This window comes from Mobula hypostoma, chromosome 18 (genome assembly GCF_963921235.1).
Source record: "Mobula hypostoma chromosome 18, sMobHyp1.1, whole genome shotgun sequence".
Lineage (NCBI taxonomy): Eukaryota > Metazoa > Chordata > Chondrichthyes > Myliobatiformes > Myliobatidae > Mobula > Mobula hypostoma.
In genome coordinates, this window is record NC_086114.1 from 4,464,798 (window position 1) to 4,489,217 (window position 24,420).

Here is a 24,420-nt window from a genome sequence, read left to right on the forward strand (position 1 = left end):
GTTACATGCTTGGGCAATCATGGCTCTCCACATCGAATGATCCCTCGCAGCGTCAATGATATCTCGCACACTTAGATCTGTTAGTTCTTTCACAGTGGCCATATATTTTATTCTTTGCCTTCCTCTACCGCGTTTCCCAGACATACAACCTTGTAATGTAAGGCATTCTATTTCTCCCTTTCTGATGACATGGCCCAGGAATTTAAGTTTCCTCTCATTTAATGTTCTCATTAAAGATCTTTTTATGTGGGCACGTTGGAGTACTGTCTCATTAGTTACCTTATCTCTATATGATATTTTCAGCATTCTTCTAAGAAACCACATTTCTGTTGCTTCTAAGTTTCTTTGGAGTTCTGGTGTTATAGTCCATGTTTCGGAAGCATTCAGCAAGATTGACCAGATGTGACATTTTAGTAGCCTAAGACTTGTTGACATAGAAATGTGTGTGTTGGTAAAAATGGGTTTCATTTTTTGGAAGTTGGTTTTGGCAATGGCAATTCTTCTTTTTATTTCTACTGTACTTCTAGCATCTTGTGATATAAAGCTACCAAGGTAATTAAAGCTGGTCTTTTGTTCAATCTCTTGGTTACCAATGTACGATTGGCAGTTGGGAGTATCCTGCTGTTTTGATATTACCATACATTTCTTTTTTTTTTACAGTTGACGGTTAGACCAGAATCTGCACTTGTTTGTACTACTTTGTCCAGGAGGATTTGTAGGTCTTCTGCAGCACTTGCTATTAGGGTGGTATCGTCTGCATATCTTATTGTTGATGTTAACACCTCCAATTTTTATCCCATCTAGGTCTTCTATTTCTCTGAGAATCATTTCACTATAGATATTAAATAATCCTGGTGAGGCAACGCATCCCTGTCTAACTCCTCTTTGAATTTTAGTCCAACTGCTTATATTATCATCAATTTTTACCACCGCTGTTTGATTCCAATATAAATTTTGAAGCAGTTATTGGTCCCTTCCATCAATGTTTAGTTTAGTGAGAATTTGAAATAATTTTTCATGTTGCACTTTGTCAAATGCTTTAGTGAAATCAATAAAACATAAAAAGATATGATTTTGATATTCAATTGCCCTTTCCGAAAGCATTCGTAGTATGAAAATTGCATTCCTAGTTCCTCTATCCTCAATAAACCCATATTGCAGTTTAGAAGTTTCTGGGCTTAACTTGTTTTTGATTCAACTTAGAACAATTCTCAACAAAATCTTTATTATGTGACTCATAAGACTGATTGTTCTATAATTTTCACAGTCAATAGTTCCAGGAATTTTTGGCAGAGTAAATAAATACCGATTTCAAGAGATCGTCAGGCAATATACCAGACTCCTATATGCCATTAAACAGTTCAAAAAGCATATCTATGCCCAGATCTTCTAGGGCTTGTATCATTTCCACTGAAATTTCACCAGGTCCAGTGGCTTTACCATGTTTCATGCTTTTCATTATTTTAGTTATTTCTTCTTTGGTAATAGGTGGGCCAAAATTAGGACGTTTAATTTCTGGGGGTTCCCCTCTATTATCCTCAAACAGCTGCTCTATATACTGAATCCAACTCTCACATACTTCCTCTGGATCTGTTAGTATGGATCCATCTGATGATCTTATGCATCCTGTAGAGGAGGTTTTCTTAATTCCAGTAATTTCCTTAATTTTCTTGTGCATTTCTTTGCTGTTGTTAATGTGGCCTTCTACTTCATTGCATTTTTGATTCAGCCATTCTTCCTTTGCAATATTGCACAATTGTCTGGTCCGTCTGTCTAGCTCTCTGTATTGCACTTCATTATTCTTCACTAACCTTCTTTGTTTCATCAGATCTAGAATTTCTTGGGTTATCCACCCCTTGTTGGTGTGTTGGATTTCTTGTACTGGGGTTATCTCCTCTGCTGATTGCTGTATAGCATATTTAAATCTGTCCCATATAGGTGTTGGGCACGTGGCCAAGTGGTTAAGGCGTTTGTCTAGTGATCTGAAGGTCGCTAGTTCGAGCCTCAGCTGTGGCGGCATGTTTGTGTCCTTGAGCAAGGCACTTAACCACTCATTGCTCTAGTCTGAGCGAGGAGTGGCGCCCCACACAGACTTCCAATCTGTGCCTTGTAGGGCATGAAAGTGCCTGACGCAGGCCTCTCATGGTCTGAGTCGAGGTGTTCCCTCCCCAAATAGGTGTTGCTTCGTTTACGTTGAGGTGTTCTTCTACAGCTGTCTTGAATTGTTGCTTAAGTAAGCTATCATTTTTAAGTTCTCCCAACATATACTTCTTCCTCTTTTCCACGTTTCAGTTTCTATAATTTTGTTTTAGTGGTAGCTATTACTGGATGGTGATCTGAACCACAGTCTGCTCCTGGGTAGGCTTTAGAATTTGTGATATTATTTCTAAAGTGTTCATCGATGGGAATGAAATCTATTTGATTCCTTATTCTACCTTCAGGGTTAGTCCAAGCACACAATCTACGTGGATGGTTTTTATACCAAGTATTGGTGATCACTTGGTTGTTTCTGACAAACCTTTCTCCATTTTCATTTTTCGCCTCTAATCCAAAAGGTCCAATGATGTTATCAACCCTTTCCTGTCCAACTTTGGAGTTAAAATCTCCCATGATTAGTTCTATATCATATATAAAAGGGGAGGAGCATACATGTTAATTACAGCAGCGGGCCCCAGGCTGATTAAGGTGCAGTGTTAATAACTAATGAATTACTGTGAATTACTGAGGTGGAGCCCATAGCCATGAGGGGGTGATATTAATAGAGAGGAACGCATGTTAATTACAGGCGCCAGATCCATAGGCTAACGAGAGGGGTGTTATGTTAATAGGAGACGGGCATGCATGTTAATTACAGGAGGATGCCCAGAGCGATTGGGGATGGTAGTGTGAATTTTAGAGGCAGGTTCGCATATGCCAGTTAGAAAATGGGCTGTGTTAATAAGGGGAGGGGGCATGTGTGATCATTTGAGGGGGGTTTGCCTGACACAGGAGATGAGTTTGACAGGAACAGTTGAGTAGAGCAAAGGACTGAGCCTGCTCTCAGACAGGAAGGGAGAGTGGGTAGAGATGGCGGGAAGCAATGAACAAGTTGGACCTAGTGAATGGGAGGTGGTATTGGATAGGAGTTGATAGGAGTTGTATGGAAGAAGGCAAATGGCGGGTTTCTGGGAAACTGATTTAAGATTGTAGTAGCTTATCAACCAGTGGTGACTGCAGTACACGGGATTTACATGAAAGGTGGAAGGCTGAGTTTAAGGTTTTGTTGAGTTTTGATTGTGGACCGGTTTCTGATATTAAACCAATTAGACGAAGGATCTGAAAAAATCCTTATGAGATATTGTGAGTGCAAAACATTTAAGAGATGAGGCACACAGTGTTTTGTAAAGATAGTAAGCAATGTGAGAAAGCTTTAGGTGTAAAAGCTGTGGAAGGAAGGAAAGTAACACCAAGAAATGATATTGAACGACACACAGAATGCTGGAGGAACACAGCAGGCCAGGCAACAAGTCGGGAAAAGAGTAAACAGGTGATGTTTTGGGCCAAGACTCTTCATCAGATTGGAGAAGAAAGATGAGAAGTCAGAGTAAGTAGGTGGGTAGAGAGGAAGAAAAAGTACAAGGTGAGAGGGGAAATGGGGGAGGGGGAGGTAAAGAGTTGGGAATTCGATTGGTGAAAGAGATAAAGGACTGTAGAGGGGGAATCTGATAGGAGAGGACAGAAGACCATGGAAGGAAGGAAAGGGGAGTAGCACCAGAGGGAGTTGATGGGCAGGTAAGGAGATGAGAGAGGAAAATGGGAATGGTGAAGGAAGAGGGGGGCAATTACTGGAAGTTTGAGAAATCGATGCTCATGCCATCAGGTTAGAGGCTACCCAGACGGAATATAAGGTTTGCTCCTCAAACCTGAGTGTGGCCTCATTGCAGCAGTAGAGGATGCCATAGATTGACATAATAGAATGGGAATGGGAAGTAGAATTAAAATGGATGGCCACTGGGAGATCCCTCTTTTTCTGATGGAGGGAGGGCAGATGCTTAGCGAAGCAGTCTCCCAATCTATGTTGGGTCTCACCGATATACAGGAGGCCACACCGGGAGCACTGAACACAGTAAATGACCCCAACAGACTCGCAGGTGAAGTGTCGCCTCGCCCGGAAGGACTGTTTAGAGCCCTCAATTGTAGTGAGGGAGGAGGCGTAGGGGCAGATGTAGCACTTGTTCCACTTGCAAGGACAAGTGCCTGGAGGGAGATCAGTGGGGAGGGACGAATGGACAAGGGAGTTGTGTAGGGAGTGATTCCTGCAGAAAGCAGAAAGTGAGGTGCTCGGTGGTGAGGTCCTTTTGGAAATGGCAGAAGTTATGGCGAATTCTGTGCTGGATGTGGAAGTTGATAGGATGGTAGGTGAGGATAAGAGAACCCCTATCCCTTATGGGGTGAGGGCCAATGTGCACGAAATGGAAGAGTTGTGAGGACATTGTTGATGGTGGCGGAAGGAAAGTCCCTTTCTTTGAAGAAGGAGGACATCTCCTTAGTTGTGGAATGAAAAGCCTTATCCTGAGAGCAGATGCAGCAGAGATGAGGAGTTGAGAGAAGGGGATGGCATTTTTACAAGCAACAAGGTGGGAAGAAGTATAGCCCAGGTAGCTGTGAGAGTCAGTGGGTTTATAATAGACATCAGTAGATAAGCTCTCTCGGGAGACTGAGACGGGGAGATTGAGAAAAGGAGGGAGGTGTCAGAAATAGACCACATAAATTTGCAAGTGTAACCCTAGGTTCGGCTACCGGCTTAATCTAGGGGAAGACAGCCCCTGGCCCGGCCAAACTTGGGAAATCTTGTTTGGGTGGATGCTGCGCGATGTGTACCCTGTTACAAATCAGTAGCACGAAGTAACAAATAGTACACAATATACAATTAAACGATTGAGCTTTATAATTCTTAATTTGACTATAGGGTTAGTAAGGAAAACAAAAAAGAAAAAGGGCCCATTCTCGTGAAACAATCTACTGTGCAGCATTGGAGCTCGTGGTTTTCCCGTCTGTTTATTACGCGAGTTTCAGTGCTGACTGCCTTGTGTGGTGTCCCTCTCTTTTGATGAGTATTGGTGATATCATAGGTTGCTATCGTTCTTCTGTGTTTATGGATGGGACTATTGCATTTATGGACTGTGGACTTTTTCAGACTTACAGTTTATATATTCTGTTTTTTTTTATCGCCCTTTGCAATATTGCACAATTGTCTGGTCCGTCTGTCTAGCTCTCTGTATTGCACTTCATTATTCTTCACTAACCTTCTTTGTTCCATCAGTGTCTCTAGATGTATCCATGGACCAAGTTAAAAAATAATTTAGTCATGGGAAAAGTTGTGGATGCTAAATGTTTAAAAGCATTTCACGGTGGAGTTAGAATAGATAGCTTATCATCATCGTCAAAAGCCTGTTACACTGCTGGTGTTTAGGGCAGCAGTGAAGATCCTCTGTCTGTGTCTGTCTTTGGCCATCTTTTCTATTGTGCCCAGGTCTGGTTCAGTATCCTCATCTCTGCCTTTACAGTACGGTTCCAAATTGTCTTTGGTCTCCCACGTTTCAGAGGTCGAATGAGTGCTGCCTTGATGATGGAGTTGGCCTCTCTTCTCATCACATGCCCAATCCAACTCTAACGTTTCCTCATGATAGTTGTGGCCATGTCCTCTTGGTGACACTCAAAGAGTAGGGCATGGTTGGAGAGCTTGCTTCGCCGGAAAATACAGAAGACCTTCCAGAGGCTAATGGTATAGAATGAAGACAGCTTGGCAAGGGAGTTCTCTGTCGTACGGCAGCATTTTGAATCGTACAAGAGTGTGGACAGGACACAGCTCTGGTACAGCTTCACCTTGGTGTGGGCGCTGTACTTGATTGATCCCCATATGTTGCTCATTGATCTGAAGATGTTTCCAGCTTTGCTGGGTCTGCACTGAATGTTGTCCTTGGTCCTACCATCCTGTCGAATGATGCTGCCCAGATAGGTGAATCGGCAGATGCTGGGTAAGTGGACGCCATATGCCTTGACGGGAGGAAGAGACTCTACATCGAGGGTCTGTAAAATCAAGATCCTCTAAAGTAGAGAATAGAGTCCACCTAATGCCTCTCTGCTTACCTTTCATTGTTTGCCTCATAACCCAGTCAATCACCAGGTTAAATAATATCACCGACCTCACACAGCCTTGCCTGACTCTTGTCTCAACTTCAAAGCTCAAATTGCAGTCACCAGCTGTGCAGGTGAAACTGCATAGAAACTGTGGATAAGCTGGACACTTTTGGAAGGGATTCCGAATGATCTGAGAATTTGTTAGAGGCTCTCCCTGTAGATGCTATCAAAAGCCTTTTTAAAGTTCACAATATTCACCACTCTGCACTGTTCTATGGTGTTATGCAGAGTGAAGATCTGGTCAACACAGCCTCTTTGTCTGCTGAAGCCAGCTTGCTCTTTCCTCAAGCTCATATTGACAGTATCTATAATCCATTGGGCAACGACTTTGGTGAGAATCATGCTGGGTACTGACAAAAGTGTGAGGCCCCCACACCAGTTGTTGCAATCACAGGGCTCCTTTCTTAGGGATCCTAACGATAGCTTTGTCATTGTCCAGTGCTTGGGTGCTTGTCCCCGTTCCCAGATTATAGTAAACAGTGATTGCAGGAGGGCTTCTGTAACTTTTGGTTCCACTTTGAACAGTTTGGCATTCAAATTGTCATGTCAGGTAACTTATTGATGTTGTTTAAATTGGATGGAAAAGGTTGCCAGATAGGGTTAATTTAGGCTAGATGAGTTACATGGTTCGAGTCTGTGTGCCCCCTCAGATGTTTTCTGTGCCAGACTTTTGGTCATGTAGCAGCTGCGTAAGGGTAAAAAGTGGTGAAGAACATGATCATCACAATTGAGGAGAAGGCATTATGCTGGATTGTAGCAACTGTGGAGGGGAACATAGCTCACCTTATGCAGGGTGTCCTGTACACTGTAGAAGAAAGCTGTGGAACTGCAGCATGTTCAAGTGGAAATGGGCATGTCATGTACAGGACAGTGTCAATGGGACCTATTAATATCCAGAATACAGACAGATTAAAGTTCAGTGTGTAAAGTGCATGACTGTAAAACAAATGATTCTGTGATTGTTGATAAACTAAAGTTTATCACTTTCTTGGCAAATGTAAGTTGTACAACACAAACTAAAAGTAGGACAGAAAAATATAAAATTATATTAAAAGCTGCAGGAAAAAAGACTTAACTCTAGAAGTTATTAAAGATGCTTTGCAAGGAGGAGTGAATAATGTTCGGACTTCAAAGAAGGGTTGTTAATGTTTTTTTCTGTTTTCTTACAATAGAATGCTAGATGTTTGCTAGCTAACAGTTAGAGAAGGGATTAATTTTTTTTAAATCTACAGGCTAGAAGTTTGTTAGCTAATAGTATGCAGATTTTAATGTCGATAGTACTATGTGAGGTTGTCGTGAGGCAAATGTGAAAGGGACGATTGAAGACCTTAAGTATTTGGTGTACAAGAATGATGCTCAGTAGGTGGCGGTAATGCACCTTACGTTGGTCTGCCACCTGCCACTAAACTTTGCTAGAAGAAGAAGAAGATAATTTGAGGGGCAGATCAGGCTAATCAGAAGGTGGGTTTTGTTCGTGGAAGTGGGGTATGTAGGGTAATCAGGGGTGGGTCATCAGGCTAATGAGAGGAGGGGGCAACAAGTTAATAGAGGAAGTGACATGCATGTCAGTGCTTCTACGTGTATCACTCGGTTTATGCTCCCCTCAAGATGTCTGCAGTAGGGAAGAAACGGTCACCCACCTCCTTGCAGATTGGATTTGCGAAGAGGATGTGGACATGGATGCAAGGGTCCACGGCACAGTTCATGCTCGGTTACGGCGTAACAGAGGACTCTCTGATCTATGGGCTGTTCCCAGGACACACATCGAGACAGACATTAAGTGCTGCTGAATGGCGTTAACTCAGTGAAGGGCATCATTTGGTCTGCCAGCACAGCGAGATGCCCGTGAGGGAATGCTGCTGACTTGCTTCGTGCAGGCTGCAGCAAGAGGTGCTGAGGGATGCTCTGAAGCTCGGTACAGACACCTCAGGGACTACGTGAGGAAGGACCACAGTCTAGGCTTCCTTTGCTATACATGGAGGGGCTGAGTTGGGTGGGGAGACCCTCGAACAAGAGATGTTAACTCGGGGAGCCACATGTGGTGCAGGATGCTCTGTGTGTTTGTTTTTTTTTCTTTAAAGTTTACACTACTGTATGTATTGACAGTGTTGAGTTTGTTTTTGCACCCTTTCTTCCTTTGTATTTATTTTATTACGAAATTTTAGAAAAAGATATCTAGATGAAGGGTTTCAACCCAAAATGCTGACTGTCCATTTTCCACAACGGACCACTAATAATCTTGTTTTTTGCTTTTAATTAGAAGAAGGGTGGTTCCTTAAGGTAGTCATAGCCAGGGGTGTAGTAGGGATAAGTTCCCACTAGCTGTTAAATGCTCCCAATGGCATATGTCTCAAATAGCCTCTGACAACCAAGTCCAACTCCTGGCCATCACGTGTGGCTTAGCTACTAAGCCCAGCAGAACTATTTCTACTGACAGGAGAAAGGGCAAAGGCGGATTACTGGTACCTTAAAACCAGTCGCTTCGGGCAGATGGGGCTTGTCAGCCGTGGTTGGCGGCTCATCCAGGAGAAGGAAAATTCATATCTCAAACCTTTGTTGCCTTGCAGCTATACCCACTCATGGGGAAGGCTTCCGGAGTAAACCCAGAGGAAAAATCCAGAGCAGGAATCCCTAAGGCAGTCCTACGTTGAGTTCAATGCTGACTGGGAACTCCTGCGACACTGCTGTTGCCCAACTGTATCGGTCTCTGCCGTTCCTTTGGGAGTAGGGGAAGCGTGGTGGAAGGAAAACAGTTTGCTTTCCTGGCTTGTGCATCATGTAGACAGCTAGGACACAGCATCCATGGTCGTCCTCACCAATGGAGGAGCTCCTAGGGGAGGAGTCTGTGCGTTAATTATATTGGTGGGCTCTGTATGTGAATGTGGACAGGGATCTATTTGGTAATTACAAGGGTTGAATCAATGTGGTAATCAAGGTGAAGCCCTGTATGTTAAATACTAGGGCAGGTCCCACAGGGTAATGAGAGAGGTCTTGTGGTAATGGCAGGAGAGGCGTGCATGTTAATTACAGAGGCAAGTCCCAGGGGTTATTGACTGAGAAGGTCTGCATGTACATTAAAGAATGCTCTGTATGTTCATGAGGATGGTTTAACATCACCAAGGAAAAGGTCCTTTTTAATTTTTGAGGTTTTATTGGTGGCTGTCGGTCGTATCGGACGACGACTAGAAACGTGCAGGAGAGTTTTTAAAGTGTCAAAGCCGTTACGCTGGAGCAATTCGACTCTCTTCACCTTGAAAGTCCTTGTCCAGTGATGCGAATAGTCGTCACAAACTTGGGTCTTCTTTGGTTGCAGTGGATGGCCATGACTTCCAGTGCCTTGTCATGCCCTTCGCTCTCCACATGGTGTTGCAGAACCACCTTCCTGGCCATTGGATCTCATTGTAGATCTCATCCGCTCAGTCCGCCAGAGCTGATTTCACTTGCTAGGACAGGCATGTCCCTATCTCACCGGAGTATGAGGCTGCGAGCTGCCCTCACCTGGTTTAGCCCACCTGTCGAACGTGAACCAGGTTGTGGCCGCTGTCACGTACAAACAGCTACTGTACTTGGAGCCACAGTGAGTGCTGAGTGTCTGGTAGGGACCAAAGGTGAGCGAACTGCCCTGGAATGGACATGACAATCCTCTTCACTTTCCCTGAACACCCTATACACCCACAGCTATTTACCATTGAGAAGGCAGCAGTCGTTGCTGCCTTGAGCCATTTTAATACTAACATTGGGATGTGAGATCCAGGCTTTAGTCACAGTGACAGGGAACAGATACATATTTCCAAATCAACTTGAGGGAAACTTGCAGGTGGTCTTATTGTCCTAAAAGTTCAAGTTTATTGTCATTCAACCATATACATGTATGCCGCCAAATAAAACGATGTTCCTCCGGACCAAGGTGCACAACATAGTACATTTAACTCACACACAACTCATAAAGTAATATTACCACAAATAAACTAATAAATAATAATAAAATATTTTCCAGAAGATTGACATTTTGCATAAGGTGTATTTATGACACAAGTTAAAAAGTAATGGTATAACTCTACTGGTGCTTCATATTTGATGAGATGTGGGTGGTGGCAGGAAGTTCAGTATTCTCATGGTTTGGAGCTGTTCCCCACCCTAACAGTCTTTGTCCTAATGCTACAGTACCTCCTGACGGTAGGGAGTCAGAGAGATTATTGGATGGATGAGAGGGATCATTGGCAATGCTAAGGGTCCTGCTTATACAGCGCTCCTGATAAATATCTTGGATGAGAGATCCTGATAATCCTCCCAGCAGTCTTCACAATCCTTTGTATGATCTTGCAGTCAGATGCCTTGCAATTTCCGTACTAGCAGGTGATGTAACTATTCAGGACACTTTCGATGGTTCTTGGTGGTAGATCATAGCTTGGTGGTCCACTTTTGAAGTAGATGAGACAAGTACCTACCATGGATTCACTATGCATAGGGTGGAGGTGGCGAATAGGACGTCATTGAAGCAGGCTGCCATGTCTGTGTAAAGCTTCTTGAGTTGTTGGAGGTGCACCTACTCAAATAGGTGAAGAATATTCTAACATATTCCTAGCATGTAGTTGGTGAAAGGCATTGTAGGCTCTCTCTCTCTTTCTCTCCTGCAATCACTCGAGTCTAGTATGATGTTCTCCCAAGGGGATAGTCCCTTAATGGAGAATGTCTGTGTGTCACTTTGTTTAACGTGCGGAGGCTGATGGACAGACAGCCACCACACAGTCCTTGACAAATCAGGGTCAGGGTCTAGTGGCATGGAATAAAACGACTGTGGACCCTTCACTGGTGCAACATTCCTCCGCTTTCACTGGCGTTATGATGTGTCATTATCCTCTAGAATAGGGTTTTTTAACTGGGGTTCAATGAGAGATTGCTAGAGGTTCTGTGAGACATTGCAATTTTTAAAAAATAAACATCATTTTTTGAACTTTGCGCAATGCACAATGCTAGCACTCACAGAAGTGGGTAGTTACCAAGCAGCCACGTTAGCAATCTCAGCCCAGTATGGCAGTGTGCAGTAGGACTGGGTTTATTTGATTGAGTCACTTCTCAGTTTTTGACACAAGATAGGGGAGGCTGTTGATAATTGGTGAGCACGGTATTGCACGGAGGGAAGGATGGTAGGCTGATGAGGAGCATATAATGCATTTTCTGAGCATCGAATGGTCTCGCCAAACCTGGGCAGTGATGTCAGCTTCTGCCTCCCGAATTACCCCTTCCAACTTCCCCTTGCGTGCTGCTGACTGACTTATGGGAGTGAACAAACTACCAGTGTACTAGAAAATTGGAGGATAATTTTCATTCTAAAGACAGTCCAGTGTGGTAGATTTTGAAGAGGAGGTGTGAGATGGAAGAGAAGGATTCTAGGCCCAGGCCTACGGACAATTCTGATAAAGTTAATGATGAAGATTACAATCCTCTGAGTCATTTCACTACACTTGTGTAACAACAGACTCAAAAAAGTCTGTCTTTACAATGAAAGCTACTTATCAGTGGGTTTTACATGGACTAGTGATCCAAGTTGGCCTATTCCATTGTGCCTAATCTGTGGCAAACAACTTACAAATGTAGCAATGGCTCCAGCAAAATTGAAAAGACACTTAACTACAAATCACCAGCCAAATGACATGTGAAAGTGCTGATTATTTTAAATGACTATTGGAATCTCAAAGCAAACAGATTAAAGCTTTTGAAAATAAAGTCACAGTCAGTAAATAGACTCAGGAAGCAAGTTATTTATTAAATTTAAGACCAGTTTATTGGAGAATGTTTAAAAAACTATGTGAAAACCTGGACAAAAAACACACCAATCTCCTGCTACATACAGAAATCTGGTGGCTTCGCAGAGGAAGAGTTCTCAACAGGGTAATTTTAGATTATGAAGACACGTAGTCTCTTTTATTGTCATTTAGTAATGCATGCATTAAGAAATGATACATTTTTTCCTCCGGTGTGATATCACAAAACACAGGACAGACCAAGACTGAAAAACTAACAAAAACCACATAATTATAACATATAGTTACAACAGTGCAACAATACCATAACTTGATGAAGGAGTCCGTGAGCACAGTAAAGTTCAAAGTTTCTCAAATGTCCCACATCTCATGCAAGCGGGAGAAGGAAGAAAAACTCTCCCTGCCATGCCAACCATAATCCGACTCTGAGTCATCCGAAAACTTCGAGCTCTGATCAGCTCTCCGACACCGAGTACTGAGCGCCATCTCTGTCGGAGTGATTCAACCTCTTTCTCAGTCGCCAAAAGCAGGCAAGGCCGGGGATTTTGAGGCCTACCCTCCGAAAGATTCCCGACCACACAGTAACGACAGCAGCGAACAGGCATTTCAGAAATTTCTCCAGATGTTCCTCTGTGCTTTCACGTCCATTCTCCATCAAATCAGAATTGTCCACGGCCCCTATTTAACAGATACGATATCATTTTTCACCGGAGGACTGCGCACACACAGGTGCGCCGCCATCTTCAATTGAGCTGAAAGGTGAATTACAGGAGTACTTCCAAGAAAATAGTAGGCCAGATTTTGCTGAGTGCTTTGAAGATGAAAAATGGTTGCAGAAACTAGCCTACTTAACAGACATTTTTCCTTATTTGAACCAGTTGAACAAGTCTCTGCAAAGTCCTGCAGAAAATGCTTTGAATCTTTGGAAAAATCATTTTGCAAAAGGAAATCTTGAAATGTTTCCACTGCTGCTTGAGCTTGAGAGTGAGGAAGGATATCAGTAAGTCTCAGGTCTCATTGAAAACCACCTGGAAGAACTGCAGAGCAAAATTGAACAGTATTTTTCCGCCCTTCCAACAAAATGTGTGACTGGGTGAGTGACCCTTTCTCTGAATCTTCTGCTCAGCCTGAGAACTTGACTTTGAGAGAAGAGGAAGAACTTTGTGAGCTGCAGTCTGATTGTGCACTCGATGAGATTTACTGACCTGCTCCTGGACAAGTGCTAGACTAATGTGAAAGAAGAGTATTCTGCCATTTATATGAAAGCAATTAACATTTTGCTGCAATTTTCAACTTATATATGTGTGTGCAAGCTTTTTCTTGTTTAACGAACATCAGAGTAAGGGTAGAAATTTTCTCATTTCAGTTGAAGATGAAATCCATGTGTGCTTATCCCAAGTTTGACTCAAATGTATTATGTTTGCCTTATAAGTTTTTAAATTTATCAAAGGGAAAGAAAGGTTAATTTCAAGAAAGGTAAGCTAAGCTTAACTATTTTTCAAGGAAGGTTGGCTAAAAATTCATTTTCTACTCAAAAGGGTACTGACAATTATTTTTGGATTATTATCTCTGCAGGTTACTGATCACGCTGATATACCATAATAATTTTTATGCAGGGATTCCCTGAGACCTGCAAATTATTTCAAGGGTTCCCCTGGAGCAAAAAGGTTGAGAAAGGCTGCTCTAAAAGCTCCATCATTGCGGTCTTGGTCTGGACCCTACCCCTTGACCCTTACCACCATAGGTGACACTACCAGGAGCTAAGCCCCAAATGGCACCATTCCTTAACTTGTTCCACCACGACAAGGTGGCTGACCTCGGAGAAACCAATACATTGTCAAGAAAGAAGTCATTTATGGCAAGATACTCAGCTTTTATTCTGCTCTGTCTCTGAGATTATATGTGATGAAATTTCTGGCAAACTTTTGTATAAATGTTGAGTGGAGTTTTAAATTTGATGTGAAACAAGAGTTGGACAAAAAGATGAATCCTGTCCAAGATTAAAATTGAAATGTGTTAGGTTGATAGAACTAGGCAGTTTGATATGGACTAGCTGGGCCAAAGGGCTTGTTTTTGTGCTGAAGTGTTCTATTAATCCATGACTCAAATTTGACAACTATGTTGTCAAATGTGAAGGAAGGTTAGAGAAAATTAGATGGTGTTCAGTATTACTTTCTCAGTCCATATTAGAGTATAATGTTCTATGCAGATGAATGAATATTTACTCAAAATATTGACATCTAATCCAGTATGTTTAAACAGTGGGGATCAGAAGAGAATGAATGGAATCCATTGATTGCTTTGGATTTCTGTGAAGTACAGCTTCCACTTCTCCAGCAGGGGGCAGCGTATGTCATAATGACAAGATTCTGCAGTGTAAACCCACAAGCAAAGTGTGAGAGCTGGCCGTAATATCACAGAATTGGATTTAACACTGGATTAAATCTGCTTCAAGTAATCTTCATTACACTGGCTCCCTTACTGAAGCTATCAACAAAGTATAGCATTTAATTTGAAATTCAGATTCCATGAATGATTAATTAAATCTCACACAAGGATAATGCTATTTCAGCACTACTAATGATCGGGGTTCAATTCCAGCTGCTGTCTGTAAGGGGTATGTACATTCTCCCCATGACTGCAGGTTTCCTCTGGGTGCTCCGGTTTCCTCCCACAGTCCAAAGACATATGGGTTAGTAGGTTAATTGATCACATGGGTATAGTTGGGCAGTGCAGGCTCTTTGGGCTGGAAGGGCCTGTTATTGTGTTATATCTCTAAATAAAGTATGGATAGTGTATCAATGCTGATACATTCTGTGCATTTTTTCATGAGCCCCATGTGCTTAAATTTCCTGGCACGACTTTAAAGACATCTTTGACAAAGTTTAACTCTCAATGAATGTCACCAGTGATTAACATATTCCTATTTGTGGGAGCTGGCTGTGTATAAATTGGCTGCCCCAGTTTTCTACCACTTCTCTCATTGCTGTGTTAGGAATCACAATGAGTTAATATCCAAGCATACTTCTAGATCAGGGGTTCCCAATCGTTTTTATGCCCTGGAGCCTTACCATTAACAGAGGGGTCTGTGGACCCCGGGCTGGAACCCTTGTTCGAGACACTAACAGTAATCTTGTTTGTTGCTTCCACAGTGACCAAAATTAATTGTTCTGACTTAGCTGCATCAATGGGATGTCTTTCCTGCTAAAATGGCAAGCTAATTAAGTCTATGATGCATATTACAGGCTTTGGTTACCATGCTGTTTTGCAGTGACAAACTTTACTGCCATTTAAATTGCCACATTTGCTCAAATTACCTTAACTTCTTACAGAAAAAAAATAAGCATCATTCTTTTTATCCCGTCCTTCCCCCCCGCCCCCATTAAGAGTTTATTTTCAATGTTGGCAATTTCATTAAGGGTAAAAGTGTTGACTGTTCCATCATCGGCACAACCCTCCCCAGCACCATGGATATCTTCAAAAGGTGATGCTTCAAGAAAATGGTATCCATCGTTAAGAACTCCCATCACCCACTACATACCCCCTCATTGCTACCTTCTGGGTGGAGGTGCAGGAGTCTGAGGACACACACTCAACATTTCAATCAGATTTCTGAATGATCCACGAACATTACCTCACTATTTTTAGTTCCACTTCCCATTCCCATTCTGATATGTCAATCCATGGGCCCTTCTACTGGCACGATGAGGCCACACTCAGGTTGGAGGAACAACACCTTATATTCCGTCTGGGTAGCCTCCAACCTGATGGCATGAACATTGACTTCTTGAACTTCCGGTAATGCCCCCCCCCCACCCCTGCCCTCTCCTTCACCAGTTCCCATCCCATTTTTCCATCTGGTTCTCCTCCTCTTCACCCCCCCCCCTTCTTCCATGGCCGTCCATTCCCATCTATCAGATCCCTCTGTGTCTCTTTCACCAATCAACTTCCCAGCTATTTACTTCATCCCTCTCCCTCCCGGTTCCACCTATCACCTTATGTTTCTCTCTCCCGCCCCCACCTTTTAAATCTGCTCATCTTCTTTTCCTCCAGTCCTGCCAAAGGGTTTCCGCCCAAAACGTTGACTACACTTTTTTCCATGGATGCTGCCTGGCCTGCTGAGATCCTCCAGCATTTTGTGTGTCTTTGGTTTGGATTTCCAGCGTCTGCAGGTTCTCTCTTGTTTGTGACCTCACTGTTTTGCTCTCTTTTTGCACTACTTATTTAGTATTTCATATTTCTTATTGTAGCTTATAGTTTTTAATGTGTGTACCATACTGTACTGCAGTGGCAAAACAATAAATTTCCTGACATGTCACTGACAGTGAAAATAAACCTGACTCTGATTCACCTGCCACACTGGACATCCCTTTACAATCTTCTACCTTCTGCGAAAAGACACGGGAGCTCGAAAACCTGCCTGGTCAGACTGCTAAACCAATGACCAGTTGTACACCCTCTTCTCAATGGTGCTGCCTTGTTCCTGTACTCTTAACTCTGTGTGCCTTATGAGAACTTGGCCTTTTCTCCTTGGGGTGACCTGATAGAGGTGTACAAGATGATGCAAGGCAATGATTGTGTGGATAGCCAGAGGCTTTCCCCAGGGCTGAAATAGCTAACACGAGAGGGCATGATTTTAAGGTGCTTGGAAGTAGGTACAAAGGGGATGTCAGAAGTAAGTTTTTCACACAGAGTGGTGGGTGCATGGAACGCACTGCCAGCGACGGTGGTAGAGGCAGATACAATAGCATCTTTTAAGAGACTCTTATGTACATGGAGCTTAGAAAAATAGAGGGCTATACGGTAGGGAAATTCTAGGCAGTTTCTAGAGTAGGTTACATGGTCAGCACAACATTGTGGGCCGAAGGGCCTGAAATGTACTGTAGCTTTCTATGTTCCTCTCAGTTAATCTCCTTTTGCCACCTTAGCATTTTTTGTACTATTTCAGCTTCTTTACATCAATCTGCTGTTTTGTGTGCTTATTTATATTTATCATGCACACTGTTTAATCCGTGACTTCATAGGAACAAGGAATTTAGTTGCTTCTTGGTGCATCTCCTCCAAGAGGACCACAACCTTGCCCAGGGTTTGGAGGCTTGCGTGCCTGAGTGACCCAGTGAGCTATGTTGGCTGGAGCCAGGGCCTTGTGTTTTGATTCTTGGTAGGGTCACCCCTGCCAAACAGGTGAAAGAATAGAGGCCAGGCTTAGTTGTGCACCAGTCCCCCAGGCGTGGGGTTCAGCTGAAGACTACCAACCCTGCCTGATCAAAACAAAATTATTACAGAAACAGCAATGCAGAATCCTATATTTGCATGCGATGGTGTTCCTGAATCTCCACCCTGGACTTGAGTGACTGACAGTAGTGAAAGTAGTGACTGGCACGATAAGAACCCTGAACACACCTGGAGTACAATAGAGAAAATGACCAAGGACAGACAGAGATGGAGGACCTTCATTGCTGCCCTAAATGCTGTGATGTAACGGACAGTAACTGGTGTGTATGACAGTAATCTAAAAATCTGTCTAGGATTTTGTATCTCTGGCCTAGTATTGTAAACAGCTGCTTTGAAACCTCTACCAGGACACACATTGACTGGCATTTAATTTTATTCTCTCTTTCACTCATAGATTGACTCCTATGGCCAGTGCCTGCAGAACAAAGAGCTGCCCAGTCACCGGCTTGTGGACACTCTGACAGCAACAACAGAAGATTCAGAATTCATGGATTTTATTAGCAAGTACAAGTTCCACCTCGCTATGGAGAATGCAATCTGCGATGATTACATGACAGAGAAACTGTGGCGCCCCATGCACTTGGGAGTGGTTCCAATATACCGCGGTTCCCCTGTGGTGCAGGACTGGATGCCCAATTCCCACTCTATAATTCTGATCGATGATTTCAAATCTCCAAAGGACCTAGCAGACTACATCAATTTTCTGGATCAGAATGACGAGGAGTACATGAAATATCTGGAGTATAAACAGCTAGGAGGCATCACCAACACATTGCTGCTAGAAACTCTGGAGAAGCGGGAATGGGGCGTGAACGACATCAACAAACCCAACTATTTGAATGGATTTGAATGCTACGTCTGCGATCAGGAGAACATACGCCTTTGGGCAGAGAAGGCACATCGAGAACAACCAGACAAATTTCCACCACCAGCCCCCAGGATAGCTGCTTATAAACACATGGGGTGTCCACTTCCAGAGCCGGGGTATGGAAACTTCGATGACATACCTGACAATGACAGGTAAGTCGCTCAGGTGCACGTGCTTTATGAATTTTTTTTTAGATTTGCTAATACAGCACAGTAACAGACTTTTCCTGCCCAATGTGCTCCACACAGCCCAATTACATCCACGTGACCAATTAAACGACGAACCCGTACGTCTTTAGAATGTGGGAAGAAACCGGAGCACCCGGAGGAAGCCCTCATGGTCACAAGGAGAACATATAATCTCCTTCCAGACGGTGCATATCCCAGATGCTAAGAGTCCTTAATGATGGATGCCGCCTTTCTGAGGCATCACCTTTTAAAGATGGCCTCAGTGCTGTAGAGGCTCGTGCCCATGATGGAGCTGGCTGAGTTTACAACCTTCTGCAGCTTTTTCTGATCCAGTGCAGTGGCCCCACCGCACCAGACAGATACAGGAAGATGTGAACCCTCCTTGTCATGACCGGCCCTTTGTCAATGAAACAACTCCAGATCCCCCAATATCAGTGTATATGTTAGATATTCTTACATTATTCAGTAAAGGTAAATATGTCTACTCTCTTCAAGGAAACTGACTAAACAGTAGTGTATTCAGCATTGATCAGCTAACAACAATCATAACCTTACTAAATAATGGTAACATTCAACAGACCAGGGCCTATACCTGCTTCTAATTTGTGTGTCTGTACTGACTTAGCTTTAATTATTTTGTTTTTGAGCTTTTCCTGTTCGTGCATCCCGTGACAGCAAACCAATGACTTGATTTTTTGGTGGTTACCCGGCAAATGCTGTATTTGTTTCTGGGGGATTTGTTTAGGATGAGACATTATTCCTACAGTCCTGATTGAAAAGCCTCTGTACTCCCTCTGCAACTGGATCCTCGCCTGTCTAACCGGAAGACCACAATCTGTGCAGATCGGTATTAACATCTCCACCTCGCTGACAATTAACACCAGCACACCTCAGGGGTGTGTGCTTAGCCCACTGCTTTACTCTCTCTATACCCATGGCTGTGTGGCTAGGCATAGCTCAAATACTATTTATCAATTTGCTGATGATACAACTACTGTGGGCAGAATCTCATATAGTAGTGAGAGGGTGTACAGGAGCAAGATATGCCAACTGGTGGAGTGTCCACAGCAACAACCTGGCACTCAATGTCACTAAGGCCAAAGATTTCAGAAAGGGTAAGATGCGTGAACACAAACCAATCCTCATAGAGGGATCAGAAGTGGAGAGAGTGAGAAATTTCAAGTTCCTGGGTGTCAGTATCTCTGAGGATCTAACACGGTCCTAACATATCGATGCAGCTATAAGGAAGGCAAGACAGCAGCTTTATTTGATTAGTAGTTTGAGGAGATTAGTTTGTCACCTGAAAAACTCAAACTCTTACATATATACTGTGGGGAGCATTCTGACTAGCTGCATCACTGTCTGGTATGAGGGGGGTGGGGGGGCGCTACTGCACAGGATTGTAGCAAGCTGCAGAGAGTTATAAAATTAGTCAGCTCCATAGCATCCAAGACATCTTCAAGGCACGGTGCCTTCTCATAGTTACCATCAGGAAGGAGGTACAGAAGCCTTAAGGCACACACTCAGCAATTCAAAAAGAGCTTCTTCCCCTCTGCCATCCTATTTCTAAATGGACATTGAACCCATGAAAACTACCTCACTACTTTTTAAATTTCTTTTTTTGAACTACTTAATTTAACTGTTTCTGTTTATTTATCTTGTATTGCATTGTACTGCTGCCACAAAGTTAACAAATTTCATGGCATATGCCGGTGATATTAAATCTGATTCTGATTAAACCAGGGGTTCGCAACCTGGGGTCCACAGACCCCTTGGTCAATGGTAGGGGTCCATGGCATAAAAACAGTTGGAAACTTCTGCATTAAACAGACAACTTAGCTACTCATTCACATGGCTTAAAGAATCTCAAGAAAGTACCTTAAAGGAGGCGAAGAGCAACAAACTTCTGTTGCCATCAATGACTCCTTCAACCGAGATAACTTAAAAACATCTAATTTTGGATCTTGTTGAATGCTGAAGGAACTGAACAGCTCAGAGGAATAAACAGTTGACGTTTCGGGCCGAGACCCTTCCTCAGGAGTGGAAAGAAAGAGGGAAGTTGCCAGAATGAAAAAGGTGGGGAGAAGGGGAAGGGGGACAAGCTAGAAGATGATAGGTGAAACCGGGTTGGTTGGCTGGATGAAGTAAGAAGCTGGAAGGTGATAGGTGGAAACTGTAAAGGGTTAGAAAAGAAGGAATCTGATAGGAGAGAGAGGATGATGGGAGAAACGGAAGGAGGAGGGGCACCAGGTGGAGGAGAAAGGCAGGTGCAGAGAAGAAGTAAGAGGCCAGGGTGCAGAAACGAAGAGGGGAAAACTTACTGGAAGTTGGAGAAATCGATGTTTCTACTTGGGTAAAGAAAGATGTTGTTGATATACTTTTGTGAGTAGGACTTTGGGATGGTACAAAGTAGCATTAGTGTTGTTACAGAACAAAGGAAGGTCCTGTAAAACTGCCACTTTTCCCCTATATGTAAATTTTGTTGTATTTCCAACTCATGCTTTGCAGTGTCAGGTCAGTCATCGTTAGCACATGAGTGAACAAAAAAGTGAACTGGTAATTACAGCAGCAACATTGTCAGAAAAAAATACAAAAGAGGTAATTAGCTAAATATTTTCCATCATATTATGATTACATTACAGATGCAAATCATTTACCAAGTAGATGCATGTTGAGATAAATGGAAAATGCAGCGTAAGCTGAATATCAGCTTTGAAGCTCAATTATACCTTGATGATCAATAGAGTCACAAAGCTGACGATGCTGGATATGGAAAAGGGTCCTGTGCAGGATTTCAACCGAAAGTATCAACAATTCCTTTCTCCCCACAGATGCTGTCAGCCCAGTGCAGGTCCTTCAGCCCACAATGTTATGCCGACATTTTAACCTACTCAGATCAATCTAACCCTTCCCTCCTACATAACCTTCCATTTTTCTATCATCCATGTGTCTGTCCAAGAATTTCTTAAATGTTCCTAATGTATCTGTCTCTGCTACCACCTGTTAATTGTAGTTTGTCACTACCACATCAATGCAAAAGCTTTTTGCCCATTGACTTCAGATTATAGAATGTGGTCCTAAATATTTCTTACTTAGTTATTTCATTTTTAAAAAATCATAAGAGATGTATTCTCAAAGTTACTGGCAATATCACCTTCAGCTAAGTGGAATTTCTTCAACAGTTTCGTCCCCTCCGCCAGAACTATAGTATTGTGTGCAGTTTTGGTCCCCTAATCTGAGGAAAGACATCTTTGCCATAGAGGGAGTACAAAGAAGGTTCACCAGATTGATTCCTGGGATGGCAGGACTTTCATATGAAGAAAGACTGGATGAACTGGGCTTGTACTCGTTGGAATTTAGAAGATTGAGGGGGGATCTGATTGAAACGTATAAGATCCTAAAGGGATTGGACAGGCTAGATGCAGGAAGATTGTTCCCGATGTTGGGGAAGTCCAGAACGAGGGGTCACAGTTTGAGGATAGAGGGGAAGCCTTTTAGGACCGAGATTAAGAAAAACTTCTTCACACAGAGAGTGGTGAATCTGTGGAATTCTCTGCCACAGCAAACTGTTGAGGCCAGTTCATTGGCTATGTTTAAGAGGGAGTTAGATATGGCTCTTGTGGCTACGGGGGTCAGGGGGTATGGAGGGAAGGCTGGGGCGGGGTTCTGAGTTGGATGATCAGCCATGATCATAATAAATGGCGGTGCAGGCTCGAAGGGCCGAATGGCCTACTCCTGCACCTATTTTCTATGTTTCTATGAATCTATAGTTTTAATAAAGAAACCAAATACAACTACAGAGCATTCTAACCGTCTGATTATGGAGGGGCCACTGCACAGGATCAGAAAAAGCCGCAGAAAGTTATAAACTCAGCCAGCTCTATCACAGGCACAAGCCTCCCCAGAATTGATGATACCCTCAAAAGACGATGCCACAAAGAAGAAGGCATCCATCAATTGAGGACCCCATCCATCAATTGAGGACCCCATAACCCAGGACATGTCCTCTTCTCATTGCTGCTATCAGGAAGGGGGTACAGGAACCTGAAGACACACAATCAATGATTCAAGAACAGCTTCTTCCCCTCTGCCATCAGATTGCTGAATGGACAATGAACCCATGAACACAACCTCACTATTTTTTCATCTCTTTTTGCACAACTTACTTTACATGAGGGGTGATTGATAAGTTCGTGACCTAAGGTAGAAGGAGTAAATTTTAGAAAACCTAGCATATTTATTTTTCAACATAGTCCCCTCCTACATTTACACACTTAGTCCAGTGGTCGTGGAGCATACAGATCCCTTCTTTGTAGAAGTCGGCGTCTTGGACCTCTAGAAAGTGGTCAACAGCAGGAGTGATTGATATGTTCGTGGCCTAAGGTAGAAGGAGATGAGTTACTATCTTCAAACTTTCTGCATAATCACTGAAAGTGTTGAACTGCACGTGCATGTAACGAGATCTGTATAACTCATGACATATGCCAGTGATATTAAACCTGATTCTGATTCACTGCAAAAGATGTTGAGAAACCCAACACAGATTTACTTAGCTTAAAATAAATAGCCCAGGGTTGTTTCACTGGTGGTCAACCACTTTGACAAGTGTAGAGAATTACAGTGCAGGGTAAGCAAATGCCTGTGTTTCTTCACATGCTTCATTGAAGCTGTTCCCACACTGTGCAAAGTGACTTGGAAGTGGATAGAAGAAAATAATTGATCGATTTTTGTGTGTCGGAATTTTGGTAGACTGCCATTTAAGGTTGTAACTAAAGTTTATTAAATTGGAAACCAGCCCAGAACTAGTCAAATGCCATAAGTGAAGCACTTGGGTTGACTAATGGTCAGAGATATAATTGGCTGACTATAGATAATGGTGTTCTGAGAGGATCCGTTGGTGGATGGCAGATTTGGGGATTGTTTGGGTGAAGGGTTTTGACCACGAGTCCTCAAGGTCAAGTGTACAGTAACCTTCAATGTGACCTTGTGAGGCCTGGTTGAGAATTCCAAGTGCAAGAAGCTAACAAAGTTTGAAAGCATAACTTATTTACAGTGTGTCAGGTGTAGGTCAGGATTAGATTTTGAACGGAAGTGATGAATGAGGAGGAAGAGTTCATTCGTTCTGATGTCCTGTCTGTGATCATTTATAGTATTGCATTGTGCAGTGTGTGTTGCGCTGTAGGCTGTGATGATTTGCTGTCCAATTTATTCAACTTTATATTGCCTTCCTGCCACTGAAATACTTCAGGGTACCTCGTTGACTGTGACGTACCTTTATACATCCTGTTTTTGAAAGCCATCATATAAATTCAAGTCTTTTTGAGGTTGTAGATCAGAACTATAGGAACCTTTGGTTTTAATAAAGAAACAAAGTACAACTACAGATGTAAATGTGGTTTTGTCACCGTCTGGTATGGAGGGGCCACTGCATAGGATCAGAAAAAGCTGCAGAGAGTTGCGAACTCATCCAACTCCACCTTGGGCAGCAGCCTCCCCAGCATCAAAGACACCTTCAAAAGACGATACCTCAAATAGGCAGCATCCATCATTACGGGCTCCTACCACCCAAGGCCTGCCCTCTTCTCATTGCTACCATCAAGGAGGAGATACAGGAGCCTGAAGACCTACACCCAATGTTTTAGGAATCTGTCATCAGATTTCTGAGCAGACAATAAATCCAGGTACATTACTTTTATTACACTCTTTACACTACTTACTTAATTTGTGTGTGTGTGTATATATATATATATACACACACACATGCATAACGTTTCTTATTGTAATTCACTGTACAGCTGCGGCAATACAACAAGTTCCACAACATGTGCCAGTGATATTAAACCTGATTCTGATTCTGATACACATGAAAGGAAGGGGATTAAATTCAAATCGATTTTATTTGCAATAATGTAGCTATGCAATAGCTGCTAAAATACACTGAATTTACTTGTGTGAAGAAAGCTTTTTTTCAGATTAAAGTTTGTGATTGCTTCATTACAAAACTTCAGCAAAGACAATGTGGAAGAACTCTGTGGATCAAGCAGCATCTGTGGAAGGAAGTGGGCCTCAGCCAGATTTGATTTCTTTTAAATGTCCATTGAAGAAATTGTTCTTTCTAACTCATAAAAGTATTTGCATTTTTCCCGCTTAGTATTATTTCCCTATAATTTCTTTTGTCAATGTG

General features: G+C 42.8%; 1 protein-coding gene across 9 annotated transcripts in view; it reads left to right on the forward strand.

Moving 5' to 3' along the window:
• The window catches only part of fut11 (fucosyltransferase 11 (alpha (1,3) fucosyltransferase)), a 101,178-nt gene that overhangs the window by 8,848 nt on the left and 67,910 nt on the right, over window positions 1–24,420 (forward strand). For 8 of the 9 annotated variants that reach the window (XR_010020851.1, XM_063070353.1, XM_063070348.1 and 5 more), the window contains exon 2: window positions 17,575–18,200. Coding sequence is in view for 8 of the 9 variants with exons in the window: in XM_063070353.1 (XP_062926423.1) it covers window positions 17,575–18,200 (626 nt within the window). In the remaining variant the exon portion in view is untranslated. Of the gene's footprint in view, window positions 1–17,574; window positions 18,201–18,296; window positions 19,523–24,420 lie in introns of those variants that run through there. The other variant, XM_063070352.1, reaches the window with a different exon arrangement.